We start from the raw sequence: 27,284 nt of genomic DNA, 5'->3' as shown, positions 1-27,284 counted from the left end.
CTTCTTTCACATTTTTTTTATTGATTCCTTTAGTATTCTTTATCTTTTATGGTAGTTTGATTGGTATGATACTGAATAAGTTAATTTATTTGGGTAAAATTATCATTTTTTATATTGGCATGACCTATTCATGAGTAATTCATATTTCTCTGATTATTTAGATAAGACTTTCTTTGTGTGAAAAGCATTTTATAATTATGTTTATATAGTTTCTGGGTTTGTCTTGGTAGGTAGATTCCCAAGTATTTTATATTACCTACATTTATTTTAAATAGAATTTCACCTTCTATCTCTTTTTGACTTTGTGCTAGACTTTGTTAGTAATATATCGAGAAATTCTCATGATTTATGTGGGTTTATTTTATATGCAGCAACTTTGCTGAAGTGTCAATTATTTCAATTAGTTTTTAGTTTGATTCTCTAGGATTTTCTAAGTATAGCATCATATGGCTTTCAAAGAATGCAATTTTTGTTTCCTCATTTCCTGTTTTAATTTCTTCAATTTCTTTTTCTTCTCTTATTGCTAGTACTAGCATTTCTAGTACACTATTGAAGAATATTAGTGATAATGGATATCCTTGTTCTTCTTATTGGGAAGACTTCTAACTTGTTCTCATTACAGATGTCTGTTGATGGTTTTAGATAGATACTTCTTATCATTTTAAGAAAAACTCCATTTATCCTTTCACATTTAATATCAAACACAGTTCAATACTTTCCCTTGACCAAAATGTCTAGATTTATGAATAATAATTTTAATGTCTCAGGTAATTGCATTGTTCCTCCATTTTTAATTCCTTTGTTATCACATCTACAACATTTGTTTTTGTGTCAAAATGGTATTTAAGCAACTGAAATATTTTGGCCCTTCCTTTGTGCCTGATATTGGAGAAACAAATTGAAAACTAAGGCATTCTTTGCATTCAGGGAATTCATATTTTAATTGGAAGATAGAACACATACAGAAGGCGTTGTGGTTATATTCAAGCTGTGGCAAATTGAAAGGCCAGGAAATACATAAATTCTAGAACATAAAGTAGCATGGGATACGCCAAGGCCCTGATGACCACGGAGAACAAGGACAGTTTGGATGGTCTGTCCCAACCTAGATGATTGTTCATCCATGGGTCTGGGTGGAGTGAGAGTTTTGAGATGTCTTCAGCTAAGGTTGGGATGTGAGAGGTCACATCCAGTCAATAGTGGGAAACTTATACCTGTTGGGAACCGGGTAATGAAATATTCCAGGTTGTGATGGGGAAATCTAAGGAGCTTAGTTTCTTTTAGTGATATAATGACTTAATTTTTAAAAAAATCACAAATAACTGTTGGGAACTGGACAGTTATTTAAAAAAAATAACTCTCTGGACTTCAATGCCAGATCAATATTTTTTCCTCTTCTTTTATTTATCTTTTATAGAACTTCCCCAATTATAATGTAAATGTCTTCCTTTTTGCTTATCTTTGTATTTCCAGTCCTTCACACAGTCTGGCACATAGTAAACACTTAATAAATGCTTGATTAATTAATTAATTACAGGCTTAAGTCCTACCAAGATTATTTTAATCAATAATGAAAAGCTCTCCCTTAAGAAAGCTGAACTTACTGAAACCAACTGTTTCTTTTTTTCATTCAACATTAAGAGGTAAAGATTTATTAATTCCAAATAGGAAGTAGGTGTGGTATAATATCGCCGTCTCAGCTCCGCATAGTATCGATCAGCCATATTTGTCACACTCATGTGAATATCCACACACATCATTGAAAACTTTTCTTTTAATTCTGGGCTTCCAAGGTCAACAGTTAAGAAAAATGTTTGTGATACAGAAAGAAGGGCTTCTCTGGGCCACTGTAAAGAAGAAAAGAAGAGTTTCAAAAATCTATTTAAAAAATAAACAAAACTAATTTTCGATTTAATAGGACAGTAGTAATACTTCAATAAGACAATGATTCAATTCTATAGGTTTCTGAGAATAAGACATGAAATGATACCAGAATGATTGCAATCACATAATTTTTACCTGTACCCTGAAACCACCTGAGAAATATTTTAAATGTATCTATATTTTTATCTATTTAATATATTATTATATATTATGTATATTATATATAAATATAACACACATAATCTATATTTATGTCTATAATCTATATCTTTGAATGATGCCTATTTTATGTCTTTATCATCTTTTGCTTTCACCCTAATATATGTTGTTTTAGCTCCAAAATTTGGAGACTTTCTTTGCAATGTTCTCCAGCTTCTCCATTAAACACTTTCTTTCCAAGTTTTCTTTAAGAATTCTAATTTTGCTTCTTCTTTCTTTTCTTTATTCTTTTATTATGGTTTTCAGGCACCCTGAGGGACTTCTCATTTTCTGGGGTTCCATGTGTTTTGTTGTATTTTGTTCCTTCTTTTTTTCCCCAGGAGTTTTCTTACCTTCTTTTCTCCCATTTGCTTTGTTATTGAAATAGAAGCCCCTTTCTCCCTAGTCTTTTCTTTATTCTTTTTGCTGGCTTTCCTGGGAGTTTTATTTCCTTTTTGTTCTTCTTTTACTTTATTTGAGGAAGATCTGCTGGGTTTAATTCTTTCTTTTCTAATGAGAAATTTCTCTTTGGTTTCTTTTTTCTAGGACAGGTCTGTACTAATCTGGCTATTACCAGGTATGGCCTCATTATTGGAACATTTTCAACCATTAAGTGAATGACAGTAAAGTCTCATGCAATACATTATCTGGGGATCTGTTAAAAACAATCCAAATTTGGGCAGCTGGGTGGTGCAGTGGATAAAGCACCAGCCCTGAAGTCAGGAGGGCTTGAGTTCAAATGTGATCTCAGACACTTAACATTTCCTAGCTGTGGGACCCTGGGCAAGTCACTTAACCCCAGTTGCCTCCACCAAAAAAAAAATTCTCCATAATATTCCATGAGAAGCTTTACTAACCTGTACAAACCAGTCAATTGTGCAACAGTTCACAAGGGATGGAAACATCCGACATCGTGAGCGGAAAGCTTCCCCAACAGGGCTCATACACAGCACGATATGCAGCTTCTGGCGAACTCGACTAATAAAAAACTGAAACACCTGAAAAGAAAATTAGAATTGTAACAATTAAATCCATCAAGGAAAGGGCCAGTGATCAATATGTCCAGGGGTTCATGCTACTGACTTTTCCAGTATTAAATAGAAAAGTTGAGTGTCATGGAAGGAAAAGAAGGAAAATATATGAGACACGGGGTAGCCTAGATCTCTTGTATTTTACACACATTTGTTCATAAGCACATCAACAACTCTGCAGATATCGGTATTTTCATGTTACAGTTATTTGCCCAATAGCTGGTGAGTGTTATAAGTAGATATTGGGACCCAGATCTCTTGCCTTGGGTTATATATTTTATTAACTACTTACCATGTGTCCCTATTCTCTGAGAGAATTGCTGGACATAAAACAAAACAAAACAAATGGTTCCTGCCCCCAAGGAGGTTATATTCTAATGGGGGGGGGTCTACAATTTATACACAAGTGAATAATAGGTCATTTGAGGAATGGGAGAGCATGAATCTTTGGTAACCAGGGAAGACTTCATAGGAGAATAAGAAAAACACAGGAAATTAAAATGAAAATTAGGAATGATTCCTTTAAAATGATGTAGCCATTGAATGCCTTTACCCAACTTCAAAGTTATTACAACTTATTATATAATAATTATAACTTCTTTTAAAATTAAATATATATAACCAGCATAAAATAGATTCTTGTCTTGACTAAATTCTTCCTGCTGTTTGGTATCTTTCTAGAATGATTTTTCTTCAGTTTTTTTTTTTTTTTTTTGGACTCTTCAAACTAGGGCCATCCCTTGCACCAGGCAGCTTGCTCTGGCTTCTTTCCTCAGGCATCATGTGCTCTAAGAAAACTTTCTCATCTGTTTTCTTCCCATGGGACACTGCTTCTCTGCTGGTCATGATTCGTTAATTAAGTTATTTGCTTTTTTTCCCACAATATTTTAGGACAAAAATGTGTGCGTGAGAAAATACAAAGATCTGAGAATTTGAATCTTGGGGGCTCTGAGGGAGTATGAACTAGAAGGGAGGGGTTCATGGATCCCCTAAACAGTCTAGTGAAACCTGCAGACTCCTTCTCATACTGCTGTTTTTAAATGTATAAAATAAAATACATTTATAAAAGAAATAATTCAAGGAAAAGGAAATCAATTAATTATTGAATGAAATCAGTTATTAAATGAAATATGATTATTAGAATCTTAAAAAAAACCCAAAACCCAGGTGATTGAAGCCCAGGTTAAGAAGCCCAGATGATCCTTATGATTTTTTCCAACCTCCAGGCTAATGTAACACAATGAAGATGTTCTCACATGTGTCGAGCTGGAAAGGACTGAACAAAACTCCCCCTCTGGAGGTCATCAAACCTTGCTTGAAGGCCCCCCTGAGTATGTACATGTGGGGCAACTCACTCCTAAGCAGCTCCTGGAAAGCTTTAATTGTGAGGAACTTTTTTTCCCCTTGAAATCAAAATTATCCTTTTTACAACCTGTACCCTTTGTTCCTATCAGAAATGCTCTCTGGGATTTAATAAATTTAGTAATCCCTCTATTCCATGCGACAACCCTTCCCATATTCAGACAGCTATCCTCCTGTCCTCCCAAGGTTATATTCTCCATTCCAGACTACATATGCTCAGAGACTGCCTTGAAAATGCCCTTTTAGTGGGCAGCTAGATGGCACAGTGGATAGAGCACCAGCCCTGAAGTCAGGAGGACCTGAGTTCAAATCTGTCTCAGACTCTTAATACTTCCTAGTGTGTGACTCTGGGCAAGTCACTTAACCCCAGTTGCTTCAGAAGAAAATGCCCCTCTAATCCTCCAGACTCTGAACCTAAATCTCTTGTTCTCTGGGGCAATTTGTACAGAAAATCTGGCATTGTTTTGATGGCTTTGGACAAATTAAGGATTTCATTGTAATTTTTCACTTGTGTCCAACTTTTTGTGACCCCATTTGGGATTTTTTTTTTTTTGGCAAAGATAGTAGAGGGATTTGCCATTTCCTTCCTCCTGGAGAAGGAAAATGTTACAGATGTTCATGTTACAGATGGGGAAACTGAGGCAAACCCTGACCTGCCGAGGGTCACACAACCAGTAAGTGTCTGAGGCCAGATTTGAACTCGGGAAGATGAGATTTCTAGACTCCAGGCCTTTTACTCTGTGCATTGTGGTACTCCTAGCTTCTCTAGGGTTTTCAGAATCAATATTTAAAAATCATCAGATATATGCATCACTTTACATTACTATCACATAAATTATTTGGAATGCTTGCACTAATTGGCTAACAAGTAGCTTCGGGTATTTTGCCGGCATATATGAAGAAAGAGTCATAATCAAAATCTGGGCTTTTATTTAGAAACAAAACCCATTATGTTTCCCACATTTGCTATTTTGACATGCTATGCAATTTGCAGATGGTTTAAAGTAAGGAGGGTTACTTAACACATTGGACTTCAGAGTCAGGGTACAAAGCTCTCACTGGGGTAGAACAGTGTGCTGAATTTAATTAGATTTGACATAATGGGGACAAATGCAATGTCTTATATTTGGGTTCCAAAAACTAACTGCATGAGTCTAGGATGGGGGAGGTCTAGCTAGATAATGGTTTGGGTGAAAAGTGAGCTTTAATGAGTCAAGACAAAAAAAATCTGACCTAGAATATATCATCAGGAGAGAAATAGAGTTGAGAAGAAGGTAAATGACACTCCATGAACTCTGTCCAGGATAAAACACGTCAGAAGTATTGTATCTGTCATGGGGAAAGACTTGGACAAACACAGGAGTGTTTGGAAGAGGGCGATTGTGATATCATATGAAGAAAGGCTGAAGAAATAATGAAAATTTTAGTGGCTAACAAAACAGGTAGGAGGGGAAGGGAATGAGCATTTATTAAGCACCTCCTAATAAGCTCAAGAAGGAAATGGCAAACCAGTCCAAAAATATTGGACAAGAAAACCCCAAATGGGATCATGGAGATTTGGACTACCAGACAAGAACAGCAAATGAGGCAACCTAGAGAAAATGCTTTGCAAACCTTACACGGCTATGCAGAGATAAATTTTCACCACCATCATCATCTGCATCATTGCTTTTCTTACCTCATCTCTGTTGCCCTCTGCAATTCCTGCTTCTTTCGCTTTTGGTCTTGTGGCTGCCATGACATATTCCAACTCATCTTTTTCAAATAAGTTTGGTACTTCCCCTGAGTTCAGAATATTGTTAATGTCTTCCAGGAACTCTTCCACAACAATCTATGTGGTAGAATAGTCGACAATCATGAGATTAACACCTAATTTTGCATCCATGACCACCGGCTACTAACCCATCACCACACATTTCTAACTGTGGAAAAGGCAAACACAAGCAAGATATGAGTCCTGCCGTTAGGGAACTTATAGTCCAGTAGTAGAGTTGACACACATATAACTGTGATAAAAAAATAAAATGTGATATCAATAACAGCTCATACTTTCCTAGCACAATAGTTTTGTCAAAGAACTTCCCTCACAAACTAACAGCCATTATTAACCCTATTTTACAGCTGGAGAAACTGAGGCTCAGAGAAGTCAAAGTTGGGATTCAATCTCTCTGGATCTTCTAATTTGTAGATTCTCTGGACTTTCTACTGGAAAAATACTATGGGAGAGTTGTGGAGATAAAGTTCTTTTCTGATTGAAGAGAATCAGGGAAGGTAGCATAAGTTAAGCTTTGAAGGATAAGTAGGACTCAAAAACCAGATATGGAAAAAGATATGGCAATTATGATCTCTGTCTTTCCTATCCCTGGTAGTTTTCTCTACATAGGATTATTAGCTCCTTGCTCAGCTCCTCAATTGAGGACTGGAATCCACTATATTGACTTTCTATTTTTAAAAAATCTATTTTTTAATTTTTATTTTTATGTCACTTTAATTCCCTCTGGTATCTCTCCCTTTCCTCTTCCAGAGATCCATCCCATATAATTAAGAATTAAAAAAAAAAGAAACAAGAAAAAAGAGGAAGAGAAAAAAATCAATATATTGACAAAAACCTGAAAATAATTGCAATGTTCAACTCTCATGGATTCCCCATCTCTTATTACATTACATTCAAGAGGATAATACAACTGACCAAAATAATGTCAAATTATTATCAAAAACAATTTACAGTAGGGTGCAATGGATAAAGTGCTAGACCTAGTGAATTCCGTTTCAGCCTTAGCCTCTTACTAGCTATGTGAACTTAAATAAGCCACTTGACCACTTTTTGCCTCAGTTTCCTTATCTGCAAAAAATGGATAATAATAGTCTCTACAGTGATTGTGCAGATCAACTATATTATTTGTAAAATATTTTGCAAACTTTAAAATGTTATAAAAATGCTGGCTCTCATTATTCACTACTATGTAAAATACTTCACCACAAAGAAATGATTTTGAGCTATCTATGCTCATAGTAGAAGGTCTAGATTTGCATTTCATTGGTACAACAGACAAAGAATTTTTCCCAATTCCAGCTCCTCTATAAATTACTCATGGAGCCCTGAGATGTTAAGGGTTTGTTCAGGCTCACATAAGTAGCCTATGTTTTTGTCTTTGTTCTAGAAGGTGATCACTGCATCAGGGAGGTTTTGCCATGATATGCAAGTGGATTTCAGCAAGAGAAGGTTGTGCAAAATCACTGGTTCATTTTCCCTCCAGAACCATCTGGGTCCAGTATAGATCAGGATGGCCAGAGATGGTCCTGGACGCAGAGCTAATGTCAGAGGTAGGATGGAATCCCAGGGTGCTTGGTTTGGAGACCAGTGCTTTAGCCACTCTACCATGGTCTCTTATCCATAATAATATAATATAATAAATAATATATTAATCAACATTCCCAGTGACTGTTATTTAAGCTGTTTAAACACACCTGGGTATCGGTGAAAAGGAAAACCATGTCTTTGTCTTCCACACCTGCCATCTTATAAAGTTTCCTCAGATCATCATGAAAACTATCGTAGTTATAGCCCCGACTGAGCTCGATCTGAAAACACTTATAGCCACAGATGTGCGAGGCCAGCCTGGTCAGAGACTGTTTTCCTGTCCCGCCGACTCCAACGAGCAGAGAGTTTCCCCTTTCCTGGCGAATCATCCGAGCAATCCTGCACGAAGAGAAGGACTATGTGTGACTATTTTCACCTTTAGGGCCACAAACCACGGGCTTTGAAGCTTGGGCACAAACATCCCCAGAGTGAATTTCGCTGGAAGGATGGAGCTCTGATTCTCTGCAGAGTGTCTGGCCTAGAAGGGACTTCAGAGCCTGCCTGGGATGATCCCTCGCTTAAACCGTGAAGTAATGAGTTTAGCCAGGAAGTCGGTAGCAGAATGCAGGACTTCTGACTCATGGTCTGGTGCCTTTCCTATTTCTTCCTCCTTCAGTCTCATTCCTCACACTGGGCTTCTTTGTTGCTCCTGATCTGCTCTTCCTGCGTATGTATCTCCCTGCCCTTCTCATTTCTGGAGCCCTCTATCTTTTTATGTCTATTCTCAAGGAGCTCAGAATCTAGTTTCTTAGTACCTGCTGATAGATTATCTCACCAAATCTCAGATACCACAAGAGTCTTTGTCTTCTGACTAATATATACTGGCTGTTTTCCTTTTATATAAAAGATGCTTTTTCTTTTTCTGGCTTTTTCATTTTCATTCATGTTTGAATCTTGTGACCGCATTTGGGGTGTTTTTTTTTTTTTTTGGCAAGGACATTTCAAGGATTTACTGTTTCCTTCTCCAGGTCATTTTACAGATGTGAAACTGAGGCAAACAGGCTTAAGTGACTTGCCCAGGGTCACACAGCATGTAAATATTTAAGGCCGGATCTGATCTCCTAACTTCTAAAGGATGATTTCCCTCAAAATTCAGTCCTATTCTTTTTCTCTTCGTTTTCTCAACTACCAGCTCTATGCCAATAATCTCCCAAATCTCTATGTTCAGTCCTGACAATGTCCAAATGGGCTTTCCACCACCCTGCCCCTTCTATAAAATGAGGTTGGACATGAACTGAATAAGAGAAAAATATTATCTTAGATCACATTTAGGAAACTACATAGTCCTTTCCATGATCCAAAGTTCCTCTCTGTCATGAAAGTTCATTATTTTGGGGCAGCTGGGTGGTGCAGTGGCTAGAGCACCAGCCCTGAAGTCAGGAGGACCTGAGTTCAAATCTGAACTCAGTCATTTAACATTTCCTGGCTGTGTGACCCTGGGCAAGTCACTTAACTCCAATTGCCTCAGCAAAACAAAAGTTCAGTATTTTTTTAAAACATCAATATTTTAAAAAATTAAAAAAATATATTTATTGATGCTCTTTTTTGTTTTTTATATCATTAACATTTCCTTCAGTTTCTTTCCCTTTTTCCTCTCAGAGAGCTACCCCATATAACAAATAATAGTTTACCCTATAAAACAAATACATATAACAATACCCCATATAACAAAAAAAACATTAAAAACAAAAAGGAGAAAAATAATAAAAACTTATTAATAGTTTAGGAATGTCTGAAAATATGTGCAATGTACCGTATTCAATCTACAACCCCTATAAAAGGGTAAGTGGTGAATTAATACCAATATACTATGACTGATAGCTGGGAATCACAGAATGCTATGATTTCCAGAAGAAACACAACTGTGGGTGACCTAAAGAGTAATGAAAATCTACTGTAGACCATAATCAATTATGTCTTACATGTAAGAGATTCAAAAATACTGACAAGGATAAGTTTAAGTAGAAAAGTTTGTGGGGTAGCCTCAATTTCCTCATCTGTAAAATGAGGAATTAGACACTGGGGGCAGTGGATGAAGAGATGGCCTTCGTGCAGATAACCTGGGTTCAAACCTCACTCTTACAAAAGTCATTTAGCCTCAAAGTGCTCTAGACATCTTTTAAAGCCCAGAATTTCCAATACTAAGTAAATCACAGATCCAGTTCTTGTCTCTATCCCAAATCATATATGCAGTACCTTCCTCACAGAGTTCTGATGGGCCTCAAATGAAACAATGGATATAAGGCACTAGGAAAATCTTCATATATCATGGATTTGGGGCTAAAAAGACTTTGGTGTTTGAGTCCAGTGTTTTGCACATAGTAGGTACTTAAATATTCATTCATTTTTCATTGATGGGGAAATGGAGACACATTGAGATTCACACAACTGATAGGTTTCCAAAATAAAATTTGAATGTAAATCTTGATCCCATGTTCTGTGCCCTAACCATTACACTCTAGGATGAATGCATGAATGGTATGAAAAAATATTTAGCAATTTCTATGTGCTGGTCCATCTAAATGTCCTTTACACTAAATAAAATAGCAAAAAGTAGAACCTGGCTTTGCCCAAAAGATACTATAGAGAGGGCCTTATACCTTGCGATTCTCTCCAATACTGGTCATTCTCTGTTCTGCCTCTGATTCACAGGGACAAGGGGCATCAGAGGCACATTTCTTACCATTATCAGTCTCCCCATACCCAGATTTTGGTCATTTTCTGACCTCCAAGATGTGCTACCGATGGAAAGCATTTAAGAGGAAGACAGATGGACATTGCAAGGAAGGACCAAATAAACTGGACATCACCAAGAAGAAATGACCCCGTTACATGAGGCACACTCAAGGGAAATAACTCATTTTCTGAAAGAGTGTTAGATGAAAGAGAGGCTAGATTTATTGCTCAAGATCCTAGAAGGAAGAACTGTGGCCAGGGAGTGGATTCTAGGGGAAGACTCTGGTTCGGAGGGGACAGACAAGGGAATGAACCGCCTTGTAGGGCAGTGAGATCCCTGTCACTGGCGGGGTGCAACAGCTGGATTCCAATGCAGGTCTCTTGGCTCTAAGCTAGCACAACGGAGCCCTCCTGTACCTTGACACGTGCTCGATGGCATCCTGGAAGAACACCAGTTTTACTTCTTTAGAAGTCATTATGTTGTAATCATCAAGGTAATCTTGTAAAACTGAAGCTATCTTATGCATATCGACCAGGTCTTCATAGAGGCGATCGGCTTTTTCAACACCAATCTGTGGCCGAAGAATGGAGGAAGAAGAATCAATAATACAAATAAGCATGCAAAGACATGTATGTACAGCTGTGGAATGGGAAGAGTTTAAAAAGAACCAGTGACATAATACACACATAGTACATAATGCAAGCCCATGTACACACATACTTACATACGTGTCTTGTACCTTCCAGGCACTAGCTAGGGATGCAAAAAAGCTCTCAAAGAGCTCACAATATAATGGTGCAAATGAATGGGAAAAAAAGCATTTATGGAGTGAGTGCCGACTAAATGCAGAGCACTGTCCCAAGTGCTGGATTTACAGATACATACATAAATATATTGGTGGTTGTTGGGTTGTTTTTAGTATGTCCAGTTCTTTGTGACTCCATTTAGGATCTTTTTGACTGAGATAATGGACTGGTTTGCCATTTCCTTTTCTAGCCCATTTTACAAATGAGGAAATGGAGGCAAAGAGAGTTAAAGGACTTGCCCAGGATCTCACAGCTATTAAATGTCTGAGGCTAAATTTGAACTGAGGAAGATGAGTTTTCTTGACTTCAGGTTTGTTATTCTATGTACTGTGCCATTTAACTAATTCTCACACACACACAATTAATTATAGCCATTTAATTATCTGTCTATGTTAAATAATTTTCATAGTATTATAGCATAGAGACTTGGGACTTAAGTGCTCATGTTGTAACAAACTTTTATTAAACATAGAGCATTGCATTTAAAGCTAGTGATACAAAAATGAATGATAAATTTTATTCATAAGATAGTATTCTAATGGGGCAGAAAATATTTGCACAAAAGCTCTCATACAAATTAGAAAATGCTACAAATATGGAGATTTTTCAAACAAAATGAGAGAGAAATCCTAGGGGAAAGCTGAATTTAAGATTTTTTGCTTTCAATCCTAAAAGCCTCATTTTTGAAATTAAGAGGAGAAAATCAGACCCAAAAAAGCAGAAAATATATTTTTGTAAGTCTGCAGACCTCAGTGATGTCAGTGTCACATACTTGCCTTTATAAAATCTCCAAATATAACTGGTTTATTGATAAAATGGTCTTGATCAATTGGAATGGCAAAATGCTTGCCTGTAAAACATTCAAAAACAGACAATTTAGTTATACAAAATATTGTTACTCATATTACTAAATGACTAAATCAGATAAAACGATATCAACAAATTTAGCATTTTTTAGTTAACAGCATCAATGATGAGGGGGAAAAACATGTACAAAGGGAAATATATTGGACCAGTTTATAAGTTAGCAGAGATAACGGTATTCTAGTGGGAAAGGGACCTCAGAGGCCATCCACTTTAACATATACCTGAAGAAGGCCCTCTATGATTCTGTGTTTAATTTGGTCTTCAGAAAAGTTCTTCTGAACAAACTCCTAAAGACTGATGCTGTTGGAGCATGATGTGCTATACTCCAAGGCTAATAGAATAATAGTAGGTACACAGTGGGTAGTGCACAAGCCCTGGAATTAGGAGGACCTGAGTTTAAAAGTGACCTCAGATATTTAGTAATTGTGGGACTTTGGCTAAGTCACTTTACCGTTTGCCTCAGTATACTCATCTATAAAATGAAGATAATAAGAGCATCTATTTCTCAGGATTGTTGTAAGCATTAATTTAATTAAGGTTTGTAAAATGTTTTGCAAACCTTAATAACATGATATAAATGCTAGCCTTTGGTAAATGAAGCTAGTGCTCTAAATGCCAAAGTCTCTGCTGCCCCTTCTCTGATATTCCATTGATTGTTACAAGGATGAAAGAATTCAAGTCAAAAGATGAATTGTCAGTTCTTAGACATCAATTAAATATATTTCCCTGATAAAACTGCAAGGGTTTAACAGGGAAAGTCAGAGGCAATAAAGACAGGGGAAAGGCAGGGAAGGGACAAAATGACAGCAACCATTACAAACAAACTGTAGAAAGGAGAAATAGGAAGAAACAGAGGTAAGGCAATAAAGTTATGAGAGAATGGGAACCGTAGTCAACCATATCAATAACAAAACCATCAGAAATCATATGATAATCTCAATAGATGCAGAAAAAGATTTTGACAAAGTACAGCACCTATTCCTATTAAAAAAACACTAGAAAGCATAGGGATAAAGGAAGTTTTCCTTAAAATAATAAGCAGTATCTATTTAAGTTAGAACCATCAGAAACCATTATTTTTAATAGAGCATTCCCAATAAGATCAAGGGTGAAACAAGGATGCCCATTATCACCGCTATTATTCAACATTGTACTAGAAATCTTGGCTATAGCAATGAGATATGAAAAAGAAATCAAAGGAATTAGAATAGGCAATGAGGAGACAAAACTCTCACTCTTTTCAAATGATATATTTAAGGAATCCTAGAAATGATCCAAAAACCTATTTGAAACAATTAATGGCTTTAGCAAAGTTTCAGGATATAAAATAAACCCACACAAATCATCAGCATTTCTATATATTGCTGACAAAATTCAGCAGCAATAGATAGAGAAATTCCATTTAAAATAACTGTAGACAAGATAAAATATTTGGGTGTCTATCTGTCATCACAAACCCAAGAACTATGAATATAATTAAAATACTTCTCACACAAATAAAGTCAGATCTAAACAAATGGAAACATGTCAATTGCTCGTGGTTAGGCTGAACTAAAATAATAAAAATGACAATGATAAATGAAATGTTAGAGGCATTGTTGGTGCAGTTGTGAAATGATCCAACCATTCTGGAGAGTCCAAAGGGCTATGAAACTGTGCACACCCTTTGACCCAGCAGTGTTACTACTGGGTCTATATTCCAAGGAAATCATAAAGGAGGAAAAGGACCCACATGTACAAAAATGTTTGTAGCAGCTTTTTTGTAGTGACAAAGAATTGGAAAATGAGGCATGAGGTAATAAGAGTCTGCACCAGAGGGGCAGCAGAGTCAGGGAAGACAAGAGGGTATGTCTGAAAAATGCACAAAAATGAAACCAATAGATTGGCTATGGGAGTGAGGGCTATGGTGATGAGTTGAGGATGGCCCTTGGGTTGTGAAGGTGGGGGATCAAAAGGAGGAATGGGGTAGGTATGAAGCAGGGAGGTAAGGATCTAGCAAAGGAGGGAGGGAGAAGGAGAGGGAAAGGGAGAGAGACAGACAGAGAGAAGAAGAGGGGAAGAGAGGAGGAAAGAGAAAGAGGCAGAGAGAGATAGAGAGAGAGAGAGACAGAGAAGGGGAGCAAGAGAGGGAAGGGGAGGAAGGGAGGAAAGGGGAGGGGAGGAAGGTGCATTTATGGGTGATAACACAATCAAGGTTATTACTGTCTTTTGTGTCTATGAAGTAGAATAAGTCATAAGAAATTAATAAGTTGAGAAATGGACAGAAGATGGTACAGTGGATAGAGCTGGGCCTGATGTCCAGAATACCTGAATTCACATCCAGTCTTAGATACTTCCCAGCTGTGTGACCCAGTCTGCCTCAATTTCCCCATCAGATTAAATGAGCTGGAGAAGATAATGACAAGCCATTCTAGTATTTTGGTTAAGAAAACCCCAAATAGGGTTGGATACAAAGAGTTGGACACAACTGAACAACCACAAAACGTTGAGAAACTAGGAGGTGAGGGCATTTGATGTAGTATCAGTATGTAAGCTGAAGTCCCCTAGTGTGATGGTGAAAACTGGAGAGGAAAGACTGTGAGCCATGTACTCCATTTCTGGAGGAAGGAAGAGAACCATTCTCTGCAGGTCTGTAGAAAAGAGTTATCAGGATTTGCATTGGTAGATGTGAATTACATGAACCTCAAAGAAGGAGAAGAGAAGAAAGGACCTAGGCTTCTATCAATGGACTCTTCACATTGCTTTTGCATTTTATAACATGATCTAAGGGTAATCTGCATCAATAGAAAAAAAAAAAAACAAAAGCATAACCTCACCGGCCATTTCAGATAACATGGTGTGGAAGTATTGCTTATCTTCACTGTTGATCAGACGATCGTGGAAAACTCTTTGACACTCATGGCAAAATAGTCTAAATATCTGCATTTCCTCTCTGACTATTGTTGAATCACATTGCAGAATGCCTAATAAAAAATAAAAAATTATAAAAAAGTAAAAAAAGAAAATGACATTTGTCATTATAAAATTTTAATTACATTTATTTATTTATAGCACAGAGCCTTTTTTCAATTTCAGATTCTCTCCCTCTTCTTACCTATAACTTTTTTATTCTGTGGATTTGAAGTTTACTGAATTACATTGGACTTCAAGGCCACTAGGAGGGGAGACTTCCAAAGAGATAAAGTTGACATGAGAAGAGATAAGCAATGGAACTCGATTAGGCAGCAGAGAGACAAGGCAAGATGGTTTCTGTGGTGCAGTGGAGAGTGTACTGCCATGTTAGGCTACCATGGATAATTACTATGTGACCTTAAGAAAACTATTTCCATAAGTCTCAAATTTTTCATCTTTAAAATGTCCTTAATATCCCCACAATTCACTTTACAGAACTATTTTGCAGAGAGCACTATTAAAAAATCTTATACCATTGATAGGTAAGATATCACCATAACCATTTTACCATTCCAAATGATCAAAATTTAATCATTTTACTAGAGGTGCTTTAACTGGTGTGTGTGTGTGTGTGTGTGTGTGTGTGTGTGTGTATGTCCTGGACCCCACCCACTTTGGCAATCTGGACTTTTAGAAAAATATTTGTAAGAGCTTAAATTAAAATACATGGAATTAGAAAGGAAATTAATCATATTGAATTATCAGATATGTCAGTTTGATATTATTAAAAATAATTTTTAAAATTATTTAACTAAAACTTGGGGCAGCTGGGAAGATTCATCTTCCTGAATTAAAATTTGGCATAGACACTTATAAACTGTGTTAGCATGGTCAAATCACTCAATCATGTTTGCCTCAGTTTCCTGATCCGGAACTGGAAAAGGGAATGGCAAACTCTTCCAGTATCTCTGCCAAGAAAATCCCAAATGGGGTCATAAAGAGTTGAACATGACTAAAATAAATGAACAACAATAATTTTAATCTGATAATTAAAAATTAAAACTTTAAAAACATCAAAATTTAATTAAAACATCCCAAAGTCTCCAGGTTAAGAATCTCTGCTCTAGAACCTTTTAGGATAAAGGAATATTACCATACAGATGTGCACTTTCAAACTCTCCTGGTTTCTGCCATGTAGCAATCTGAGAACCAAATGGAAATGACATGAGAAGGCTGCCCCAGAAGGTAAGGATACGTTACCTTGCACACATTTGGATAAATCTCGCAAATTAAACACATAATGGGATTTTGCAGGTGTTGGGAGGAGATCAATGCTCATCCTGTTATAAATTTCAACAGCAGCCTCTACAATACTGGATGCACACTGTCTTACAGGTGGAGCAAAGTCATATAAGAAACCATTTAAGATTGCCTAAAATCAGAAACAATGAAAAACCGATGAAAGAAACGTGATTTGTTACTTAATTGCTCATGAGGCAAAACTTAATTTCCTTCTAAATACCAAAAGGAAATTCAAGCTGTGATAAAAAGAATAAAAGGCATATAAAAATCACCTTTCCGTATCAGACAACTTCTCAAGAGCTTTTGTAAAACCATCTTTTTTCTTAGCTTTTTTTAACTGACTCAGCAACTGTGGATTTTCTTTCCAATAATTAACTTACTGTGCTTTTAAATTTTAATCTCTTTACACAGACATCTAAACCAGAATCAAAAGTAAGCAAATAGACTTTTTTCTCCATGACAACATCATTTTTAGAAATTTGCATTATCTTCTTTCTTCACATCTGAACCAGGCAATAAGTAAGGGATAAAGTTATTTAAGTCTTAGCTTTGAACTTTGGAATATGAAGACCTTCTAAATGAGTGAATCTTTTGCAAAAATTGACCCTAATACTTATGTTGGTCTCAGCTGGCCACTTCATATCAGATCCTATCATATATTTGTGGCCAGAACTCTAAGTGTAAAAAAGCTTCAAAGTTTTTAGACATTGCTGATAAACTTGACAAAATTTCTACCTTTCCTATCTTCTTGGTATTGACTCCAGAAGCCTAATTTGTATCATCTAGCTAAGTTGGGAATAAAGGTTTATTTTTTCTTTTTGGAGCTCTGAAGCTTTTGTTCAAACTATATATTTGTATGTGTTTAGGTGGGAGTACTTGCACTTTTAGAAATTTATTTTAAGTGGTGGACATGTCTTTTGTCTCCGGAAGATCTTAGCACCTAATTAGCCTTAACTAGTTGATATCTCTATATAAAGAAGAACAACAATGAATTCAAAAAGAGGTTAAGATTTTCAGTTATTTTAGTACTCTTCTTTGAATTTTAGATTGGGCATTTTTCATTGGCATTCTAGCAGTGACTCTGTAAGAGCAGCAGTGTCTGCATAGGGAGTGTAGAACAAATCAGGATAAACTCTGAAGGTAGCTTCGGGTCTCTACAAGAAACCCATTATCCAGAGAGAGAATTGATAGTGTCCGGATACAAATTAAAGCTTACTTTTTAAAACTTTCTTTTTCTTAAGGTTTTTTTTTGGGGGGTGGAAAATCTATTCTTTCTTTAACAATATTATGAAAATGTTTTGCAAGACTACACGTGTAAAACCTGTATTAAATTGCTTGCCTTATCAATGAGGGATGGTGGCAAGGGAAGAAGAGAAAGAATTTGTTTTTTTTTTCATTTTTTTAAAGCTTTTTATTTACAAAACATATGCATGAGTAATTTTTCAACATTGACCCTTGCAAAGCCTTCTGTTCCAAATTATCCCCTCCTTCCCCATAGTCCCTCCCCTAGATGGCAGGTAGTCCAATATATGTTAAATATGTTAAAATATATGTTGAATCCCCTAAATGTATACATATTTATACAGATATCCTGCTGCACAAGAAAAATCAGATCAAGAAGGAAAAAAAAACTGAGAAAGAAAACAAAATGCAAGCAAATATCAACAGAAAGAGTGAAAATCTTTCACTATGTTGTGGTTCACATTCAGTTTCCACGGTCCTCTTTCTGAGTATAGATGCCTTTCTTCATCACAAGATTATTGGAAATGATCTGAATCATGTCATTGTTAGAAAGAGCCATGTCCATCAGAACTGATCATTGTATAATCTTGTTGCCATGTACAATGACCTCCTGGTTCTGCTCATTTCACTTAACTAAGTTCACCTAAGTTCACCTAAGTTTCTCCAGGCCTTCTCTCCAGGCCTCTCTGAAATCATCTCACTGGTCATTTCTTACAGAACAATAATATTTCACAACATTCATATACCATAGCTTATTTAGCCATTCTCCAGTTGATGAGCATCCTCTCAGTCTCCAGGTTCTTGCCATTACAAAAAGGGCTGCCACAAACATTTGTGGATCCCTTTGAAGAGAAAGAATTTGGAACTCAAAGTTTTAAAAATGAATGTTAAATGTGAAAATTGTGAAAAATTGAAAAAAAAAATTTTACACGTACCTGGGGAAAAATAAAATACTAAATAAAAAAGAAACCCAGAAGGATATACTGTACCTAAGCAGAATTTCATGAAATCCAAAGGAAAAAAAAAGGAAAAAAGGAATTTCCAACAACTAGGTGCTGTGAATTACTCATTTGCCACATGGGATCTCTAAGATGGAGACCACTTTCTGTTGAGTTCTAATGTATGTGTGGGAGAACTGCAACATAATTTTTAAGAGGATGTTATTTACTAGCTTTTCTTACTAAAGTATCTCAGGAGACAACTGTAACTAAAAGCTGATTAAAAATCTGGCTAATTGATACCAGCTAGATTATAATGCTGAGAAAAGGACACTAATGGGAGCTCATGAGCTAAACTACTAGAAAATCACCTATAGGCTTCTCAGAGTTCTCTAGGACCCAGAGGGGGAGAAATAACAGAGGGGGAGAAATAGCAGCTACCTTCTGGGAAACCTAGCATGCCAGTGTGAGTAGCTTAAAAGAATGAGCCCCAAAATCCACACAACAGATTCAAGCAGACCATTAGACTAGAAAACCTTCAAGGTTTCTCTCAGCTCTAAATTCCATCATTTATAGTGATAAAGAGGCAATCTGGTGCATCAATAGAAATTTGATTTGAACCTAAGAGGCTCTTGGTTCAAGTTGAATATTTGGCATAAATGATCTGTCCAAGGCTCTATGCAGCTTTATGAGACAAGAGATGCTGAGGGCATTGGCGCAGGGAATTTGCTCAATGGGTATTTCCAATGAAAACTCAAACCCAATCCCTATCTCATGACAAGAGATATTGTAAAATGTCATAGAATGTAATTCATTGTTTTCTTTTAAATAAATAAACTAGAATTAATCAAAAGAATTCATTAAAAATTAACTTAAATTAATTAAGTTAATGCTTACCTGAAAAATTTGCTTTAAAATATGTTCAGAAGGAGTTGGAAGGCACAACATGCTGAAGTGTCTGATGAAACGAGGGGTAACGGGATTGCGACCACCTCCTGGAGGTGCACATGCTGATGCAATTGTGACATCCTGGTAAGAAAACAAAATAATTCACTTCAAAGGCAAATGAATTGTTATATTTTGGTTTCAGAATCCTAGAAGTATATAGTAGATCAAATTTTTATCTTATAAACTGAGTAAGAATTTATTTTTATTGAGCTTAAAATATGTGGGAAATGAGAAATGCATACCTAATTTATTGGAAAAATTCACAATCAAATATTATAATTGGCAAACTGGACAGTTGATAACTTATGAAAATCATTTCTACATTTTGAAGGGTTTAGGCAAAGTAAAGAGGCATCTTTGAAGTTAGAAAGACCTGAATTCGAATGCCTTCTCTGGGAAAAATTCTAGTTATATAATTGGACCAATCACTTAAACTTTCAGTACTCTGGGTCACTCTCAAGTTATAAAGGAGACCCTGACTTTCACTTGGTAGGGGGATCTTCTTTACTTTGGAGTTTTCAACATCAGGTCCAGTCTCTGTCCATTGATCTGGAATAGCAATTGAATGCATCTGTGTTGGCTCCTTCTCTAATTTGCAGAAAATCTACTGTAGAGTCTTAATGGCTCAGCTAAGGGTTCATTGCTTGCCACCTTTCATGACAAGATTTCCTCTCAGGCTCTACTGAAGACTATGACCTTTTTATACAACTAATGACTGGAGATACTCTGGACTAAGGATAATAGGACACAACTTCTAGACCTAGCTAAGTTGCCATTTTGCAATTGGACCTCAGGTTTGGTGCTCTGTCTATTGTGCTACCTAGCTGTCCCTAGTGTTTCCTCCTGCTTATACTATTAAGGATTTATGGATTTTCCACCTTATAAGAACAGGCTAATCCAACCTGTCCATTCTGAATGATCCCTGTTAATAAATAGAAAGGAATTTGTATGCCATCTTAATTTAAAGTGACAGACATAATAGCCATTATTCATTGAATGATTTAAAGTCTAACTAACCTGTATTTCTTTCCAAAAGAGCTTCTCTCTGTCATAGAATCCACCAAAATCCATATACTGTCGGAGTAATTCAATAGGAGGTTGAGAACCATAGGTATCCAACTTGGGCATGTTCAAGTCATCCACAAAGATTATGACTCTTTTGTTTCCTGGTGCTCCTAAAATAAGAAAAATGAAAGCATGTTAGAATTGCAGGTTTGTTTTAAAAAGTCAAATTAAAAATTCCATTGCAGTGGATTCTTTGGAAGTCATAACTGATATCACATGGTCAGTTTCATGCCCTTAGGACTAAAGAAGATAACTACCATGGTATATTTAGAGAGGAGAGGAAATTCTCTTTTGGTCTGCTGTTCTATTGTCTTTCCATATGACCAGAAGGCTGTATACTGTCAGGCCTTGAAATAAATGTAGACTATCCCTGATATATCTTCATAGGGAAGGAAGGAAAAATGGAAAAGGAGGAAAGAAAGAAAGAAAGAAAGAAAGAAAGAAAGAAAGAAAGAAAGAAAGAAAGAAAGAAAGAAAGAGAGGAAGCTAGAAAGAGAAAAGGGAAGAAAGAGAGGAAAGAAGAAGGAAAGAGAGGAAGAAAGGGAGGAAGAAAAGGAAGAAAAAAGAGAAGGAAGAAGAAAGAAAAGAAGAAGGGAGGGAGGAAGGAAGGAAGAAATAAAGAAAAAGCAAGGAAAAATGAAGGAAAAATTAAATATTGATAGATAAATAGATAATAAAGACAAGAAGATACATACCAGCTAGATAAATAGATAACATCTATAGATATAGATAGATCACAGATATAAATATAGTTAAATTATGGATGGGTGAAAATAGATAGAGAATAGATAAGAAAGATGATAGATAAATGGATGGGTGAATAGATGAATGGATAGAAAGACAGACAGATACATGATAGGTAGATAAATAGATAATATCTAGAGAAATAGGCAGATAGATAATATAAATAAAGATAGATAAATTGATGGATGAATGCAGATGGATAGCAAGACAAATACACACATAATAGGTAAATAAATAGATGGCATCTATAGCTATATCTTATAGATATAAATCTTATGTCTTATATTTTATATAATCATATATATGATAAATATCTTATAGAGAAAAAATAATTATATAAATAGATATAAATAGATGATAGGCAGATAGATGATATAATTATGGAGAGAGGATAGCTAGATAGATAGACACAGAGAGACAGAGATGATGGATTGGTAAAATATTCAGCTCTCATTACACTACATTAGGAAACTGTATCATCAAAGCCCTTGAAAGCTCATAGGGAAGTTTTGAATTGATATGGTAAGTAAAAAGAGATTTTATAGTTCTTGAAGAGGGGAATGATGTGCAAGATCTCTTTTCCTGTATTCAGTCTTAATGTTTTCGTCTGAGGCTCCCTGCTCTTTCTTTTCTATTTGTATTTTTTTGCATAATTGTTTTCATGTCATCTTCCCCATTAGGTCATTAACTCCTTGATTTCAGGAGCTCTCTTTTGCCTTCTTTGTATCCCAGCATTTAGTACTATGTTTGACACAGAGCAGGTGCTTATTAAATGTTTGTTGACTAGTCCACATGATGGAAATAATGCTTAAGAAGATTTTTGCCAGAACTTCACAAAATGTACATGAGAGGGAGATTTTAGTTAGGAAAGGTAGATTTCTAAGTAGAGAACCTTCTGTGGCTCCAGGCTCTTCAGTCCTTAAGTATGAAATGATGAGGGTCTGAACTGGAGTAGTGGTCATGGGAAAAGAAGGTGCTCTGTGAATGGGATACCTTTCTAATAAAGAAGAGTTATGACTTGGTGGCTCCTTAAATGTAGAGGATAAAGGAGAGCAATGAATCAAAGTTAAGTTTAAGACCCGAGAGGTCAATAGCTGGATCATTGGCCAAGACAAGGAAACTGAATGGAGAAGAGGAGAAGATGGAAGAATTTGGTTCTGGATAGGATGACTTTGGATTGAATAATGGTTCCTTCAAATCTAAACTTCTAGTATGTAGATGAAGACATGGGGCTGCTCATGTCAAGTCATTGCTACAAAGTGGCTGCCAATTGCCTTGAAGAATACATTATTATAGCAGGGAGTATTTCTGTAGCATTGTCAGGTTAGAGAGCCCTTCCTCTGTTACCTCATTTGCTACTTATGACTGAAGTCCAGATGTCTCTGCCTAGCACCTGAGGCTTTTTTCAGTCTGATCTCAGGTTCTTTTTCAGGCTTTCCCCACACTATGACTCCCCTCCACAGATTTATGCTCCAGCTGTACTCTCAATTTTCCCACCTCAAGTCTTTTGCTTTCATTGTTCATAGGTCTGGAGTGCACTCCCTCCATCCGTTCTCCTGCTGGATTTATACCTGTCCTCGAATCCAACTCATATCCCACCTCCATGAAGCCTTCCCAGTTGCTAAACAAACCTCCCACTCCCACCTCTGCCTTAGAATCTACATTTTGTTTTATAACTCTAATGGGATTACATATAGTTGGACATGATTAAAATGACTGAACAACAATATAAAATACATTTTGCACTTAATACTGGGTATTATAATTATCTGTGTTCATGTCATACCATTACTAGACTATAATCTCTGTAAAGGCAGGGACCTTTAAAAGTTGAGAGTTCCTCAAGGGCAGGGACTACCTTTGTATTCCCTATGTTCGCCCAGTGCCTGACATATAGAAGGTACTTAATAGATGGCACAGAGGCTAGAGCACTGGGTCTGGCATCGGAAAGCCTGGATTCACATCCTGTATCAGTCACATACTGGCTGTGTGACCCCAGATTTATCAAATAGAAACTGTCTCAATTTCTTCATCTGCAAAATGGGGATAATAATAGCCTCTATCTCCCAAGATTGTTGTGAATATAAAATGGGGTATGATTATATGCTATTTTAAAAACCATAAAGTATCATGTAAATGCTAGCTATTATCAATGATCATGAACATAAGTCTTAGTTTTCTCATCTGCAAACTAAGAACAATAATACCTAGAGTATCTTCCTTAGAGAGTTCTCATGAAGCTCAGATGATGTAGGTAAAAGCACTTTGGAAACTTTGAAAGGTTTATTTTAAATTTAAGTTTTAACCATCATCCTTACAGGAAAATAAGAAATTATACAACTATTAATTTATTAAGTTATCCATTTTAATAATCTATTAATTTAAGCATTATTTTATTTTGAGGGAAAATACCATCAATTCCATTATTTTTACCTAGAATGTTTTTTCTTTTCTTTTCCAGTTTTGATTCAATAATCTCTTGTGTTCTTGCCGATGATGTTTGCGCAGAGAAGTTGAGGTAGACGGGAACATATCCAGCCTGGTCTTGGATTCTGTTCAGTAATCCCCGGGCAACAACAGACTTTAAAGGATAAAGTAAAAGAATGTGTGAATAGATTGTAAAAATTTGGCACAATAGATCACAGTTCTCCACCAACTAAAAGAAGGCACATATTTCATCAAATAATCATTAAGGAAAAGCAAAAGAGTATAAGACTTAAGAACTAAAAGAGACCACAGTGCTCATGGAGCCCACTCTCCCCATTTCACAGATGCACCAAACTGAGACTCAACAAGGTTAAATGATTTGCCCCAAATCCTAGCGTTGGTGTATGATAGATGGAAAATTTGAAGCTAGGATTTCCCAGCTCTAATTTCAGCTCTCTATCCCTCATGAGGGATAAAAAATTGGACAGTGCCAACTAAAACATATGTTTTTGAAGTCAGATTACACTACTAGTACATGAAAGTAAAGGGAAGATGGGCTTAAGGATGGAAAGAGAGACAAGAATTGGTGGGACATAATAGAAATACACTCCAACCCTTTAAAAAAGTAAGATGGTACAGAGTAAGGCAGTGTTACATAAAAGACAAATCACTGTTCCAAAAATCTTAATGCCATTTTAAAGTGTTAAAATAGCATTAAAACATTTGAGACACTCTGGATAGGTTATGTTGAAAGGCTTCTTAATTCTTAGGATTTCTTAGTGGAGGAACAAAAGACTATGCTAATCCCTTGAGGTTAAAAAGAAAAGTAGTGACATTTAAAAACATCTTTTAAAATATGAGTCTTGTGCCTTAAAGATTTATATTGCAGCTTCTGAGATTGCTCAGAGCTCTGGAACTACAATCCTTGGATTACCTGTATAAGCTGGAAAATTAATTTGACTTTAGATTTTAATGAGTAATCATTTTTTCAATATTCCTCTCACTTTATTGGTGTTGTTTAGACCTATGATTTAATCAAAGTAGGGATTTCCTAGTGAAGAACCTCATTATGACTTAAAGAGTACTTCTTGTATCACTTAAAGGTTAAATGACCTGCCTTTTACTAATTTTTTTTGGCCAGGAAAAAAAAAGTTAAGTCACACAGCTAGGAAGTGTTAAGTGTCTAAGGCTGGATCTGAACTCCTAACTTCAGGGCCAGTGTCTAACCATTGCACTATCTAGCTCCCCCTCCTGTCTTATATTATTAATCATATTAATAAAAACCAATTATAATTATAAAGAGGCTGTAGAAACATCTATTATTAAAAATTATTATTAATGTAGTAATAATAACATATTCCTTGTTATAATAATACAAGAATATTACTAATATAATTAGCCTTCTGCTATTAATATTATTATTTATAGCAATCAGACAGCACTTACTATGTGCCATGTACAGTACTAAGTGCTTTACAAATATAATTTCATTTAATAAGAAATCTGAGATGGGGTGCTATAATTATTCCCATTTTAGAGATGAGGACACTAAAAAAGAAAGAGATGAAGTGATTTGCCCATGGTCCTGTAGGTGGGATATGTGAGAGGCAGGATTTGAATTCAGGGCTTCCTGAGTCTGTGTCCACTATTTTCTCCACTGTGTCACCTCCCTACCTACCCTAGCATAAATTATGTAACTTAACCAGGGTCAGTATATGTCAGAGCCCAGATCAACCTGGCTTGGAAGCAGACTTTCTATCCACTACACCATCCTGCTTCTCAGAGCAGTATTATTTATTAATAACAATATGAGACCTCTGCTTCCCATAACAGGGTTTCCTGTCACTCAGGCAGCCTGTATAAAATATTAAAAATCCCTTTCCACTGAGCTTTCAAAACATCCTTACAGACAGATTGGGTTATCTTCACATTGTGCTGGCATTGGGGGAAATAACCTTGCTACACTTTCAGAGATGAAGGTCACTTACCTTGCCAACCCCAGTGATCCCAGTCAGTAGAACAGGATGATTGACAGCAAGCAGTTTTTCCATTAGATAACCATAGCGTACAGTGTCTGTTGTGGGAACCAGCATTTCAAAAAAGGGCACATCTCGGCTGTACTTGAAAGGAGGGATAATTCGTTCCCAAGGGTCCAAGCGTTTGGTATCATAATCCATATGAATGCTCCACAAGTCACCAGAACTCGGAAGCTAAGGAACAACAATAAACTTAAATCTTAAAGAAGCACATAACTACTAAAAAAGATGGGGAGAGAAGTAGATAATACTTTTTGACAGGTTAGCGAGGCAGGTGAATTCTTAGCCAAACTAGCTAAAGATACATTAGATGATTTTGTTTACATGAGCTTGAAAAGCTTTTTGCACGAACAAAATTAATGCAACTAAGATGAACTGGGAAAAAAATTATGTATGTTGGATAAGGATCTAATATCTTTTGTTCCATACTGGTCAATGAGAAGCACCACATTCTTATGGACTTTGGAGCTTTCCTTACCTTGGCCTCTGGAGTCTCCTCAAACTGCTGTCTGACATAAGTGTCAAAAGCATCCCAGTAGATTTCAGTCAGATTTCCACCAACAGCCCACAAATAGCAGAATACAAAAGTCTGGCAAAGAACACTATTCAATTTTCCTTGTTCCTAAAAGACCAAATGGAATCCTTTAAGGCAATTCATAGGTAATCTTTGAAAATCAATCAGCAATGAAACCCCTCTCTACATCTCCCTCTCTCCATTTTTCCCCATGGAGACTGCACTTTTAAATGACTGAAACAGTTTGGTTGCACACTGGTTAGAGCTCTGGGACTAGAGTCAGGGAGACCTGATTTCAATTATGGCCTCAAACACTTACCAGCTGTCATTTAACTGCCTCAGTTTCCTCAACTGTAAAACAGGGATATTAACAGTATCTTCCTTCCAGATTGTTGTGAGAGTCAATGAAATGATATTTGTAAAGCACATCACAAACATTAAAGTGCTATATAATTGTTATTATTTCTGCATTAGCCTGAAAAGACCATTGATAATTTGGACACAATTTTGTGGAAATATTTATTGGGAAGTAGGTGGAAAACAATTATAGAGGAAAAGCTACTGAGGAAGGCTATACTAGCTCTGCTGGTAAATAATAAAAATTCTGTCGGGTCCCTGATTATTTTTACTTTGTTCAAAGAAAGATCATAGACTTAAAATTGGAAGTGACCTTAAATTTCATTTAATCTAACTTTTTTTGTTTTTCATAAATGAGGAAAGTGAGATCCAGAGATATTAAATCATTTGCTCAAGATTACACAGCCAGACAGTGGCAAACCAGGATTCAAACTCTGATCCGGTGACTATACATTCAGCAATCTTTTCACTGTGTCACATTGCCTCTACTAATCAATATTAAAATGATAAATACATGTCTGATGTTCTATTCAAACATCTTGTTCATTTCACAGAGTAGAACATCCGGGGCTAAAATAGAAATGACACACTTTCAAATGCCTGAGAGTTGACTTATTTTTCCTAAAGGAGAAT

At 36.2% G+C, this 27,284-nt stretch overlaps 1 protein-coding gene across 1 annotated transcript in view; it reads right to left on the bottom strand.

Annotated features, from left to right (window-relative positions):
• The window catches only part of DNAH6 (dynein axonemal heavy chain 6), a 189,518-nt gene that overhangs the window by 82,405 nt on the left and 79,829 nt on the right, over window positions 1-27,284 (bottom strand). Inside the window, exons 36-48 of the mRNA XM_031949760.1 lie at window positions 26,259-26,402; window positions 25,733-25,954; window positions 23,751-23,898; window positions 20,526-20,683; window positions 19,458-19,589; window positions 16,339-16,510; window positions 15,003-15,149; window positions 12,096-12,169; window positions 10,930-11,084; window positions 7,944-8,175; window positions 6,154-6,306; window positions 2,940-3,080; window positions 1,605-1,847 (exon numbers count right to left, since the gene is read on the bottom strand). Coding sequence (XP_031805620.1) covers window positions 1,605-1,847; window positions 2,940-3,080; window positions 6,154-6,306; window positions 7,944-8,175; window positions 10,930-11,084; window positions 12,096-12,169; window positions 15,003-15,149; window positions 16,339-16,510; window positions 19,458-19,589; window positions 20,526-20,683; window positions 23,751-23,898; window positions 25,733-25,954; window positions 26,259-26,402 — 2,121 coding nt within the window. The remainder of the gene's footprint in view (window positions 1-1,604; window positions 1,848-2,939; window positions 3,081-6,153; window positions 6,307-7,943; window positions 8,176-10,929; window positions 11,085-12,095; window positions 12,170-15,002; window positions 15,150-16,338; window positions 16,511-19,457; window positions 19,590-20,525; window positions 20,684-23,750; window positions 23,899-25,732; window positions 25,955-26,258; window positions 26,403-27,284) is intronic.

This window comes from Sarcophilus harrisii, chromosome 2 (genome assembly GCF_902635505.1).
Source record: "Sarcophilus harrisii chromosome 2, mSarHar1.11, whole genome shotgun sequence".
Lineage (NCBI taxonomy): Eukaryota > Metazoa > Chordata > Mammalia > Dasyuromorphia > Dasyuridae > Sarcophilus > Sarcophilus harrisii.
The sequence above is the reverse complement of the archived record's forward strand: the minus strand, read 5'-3'. Positions and strand labels throughout refer to the sequence as shown.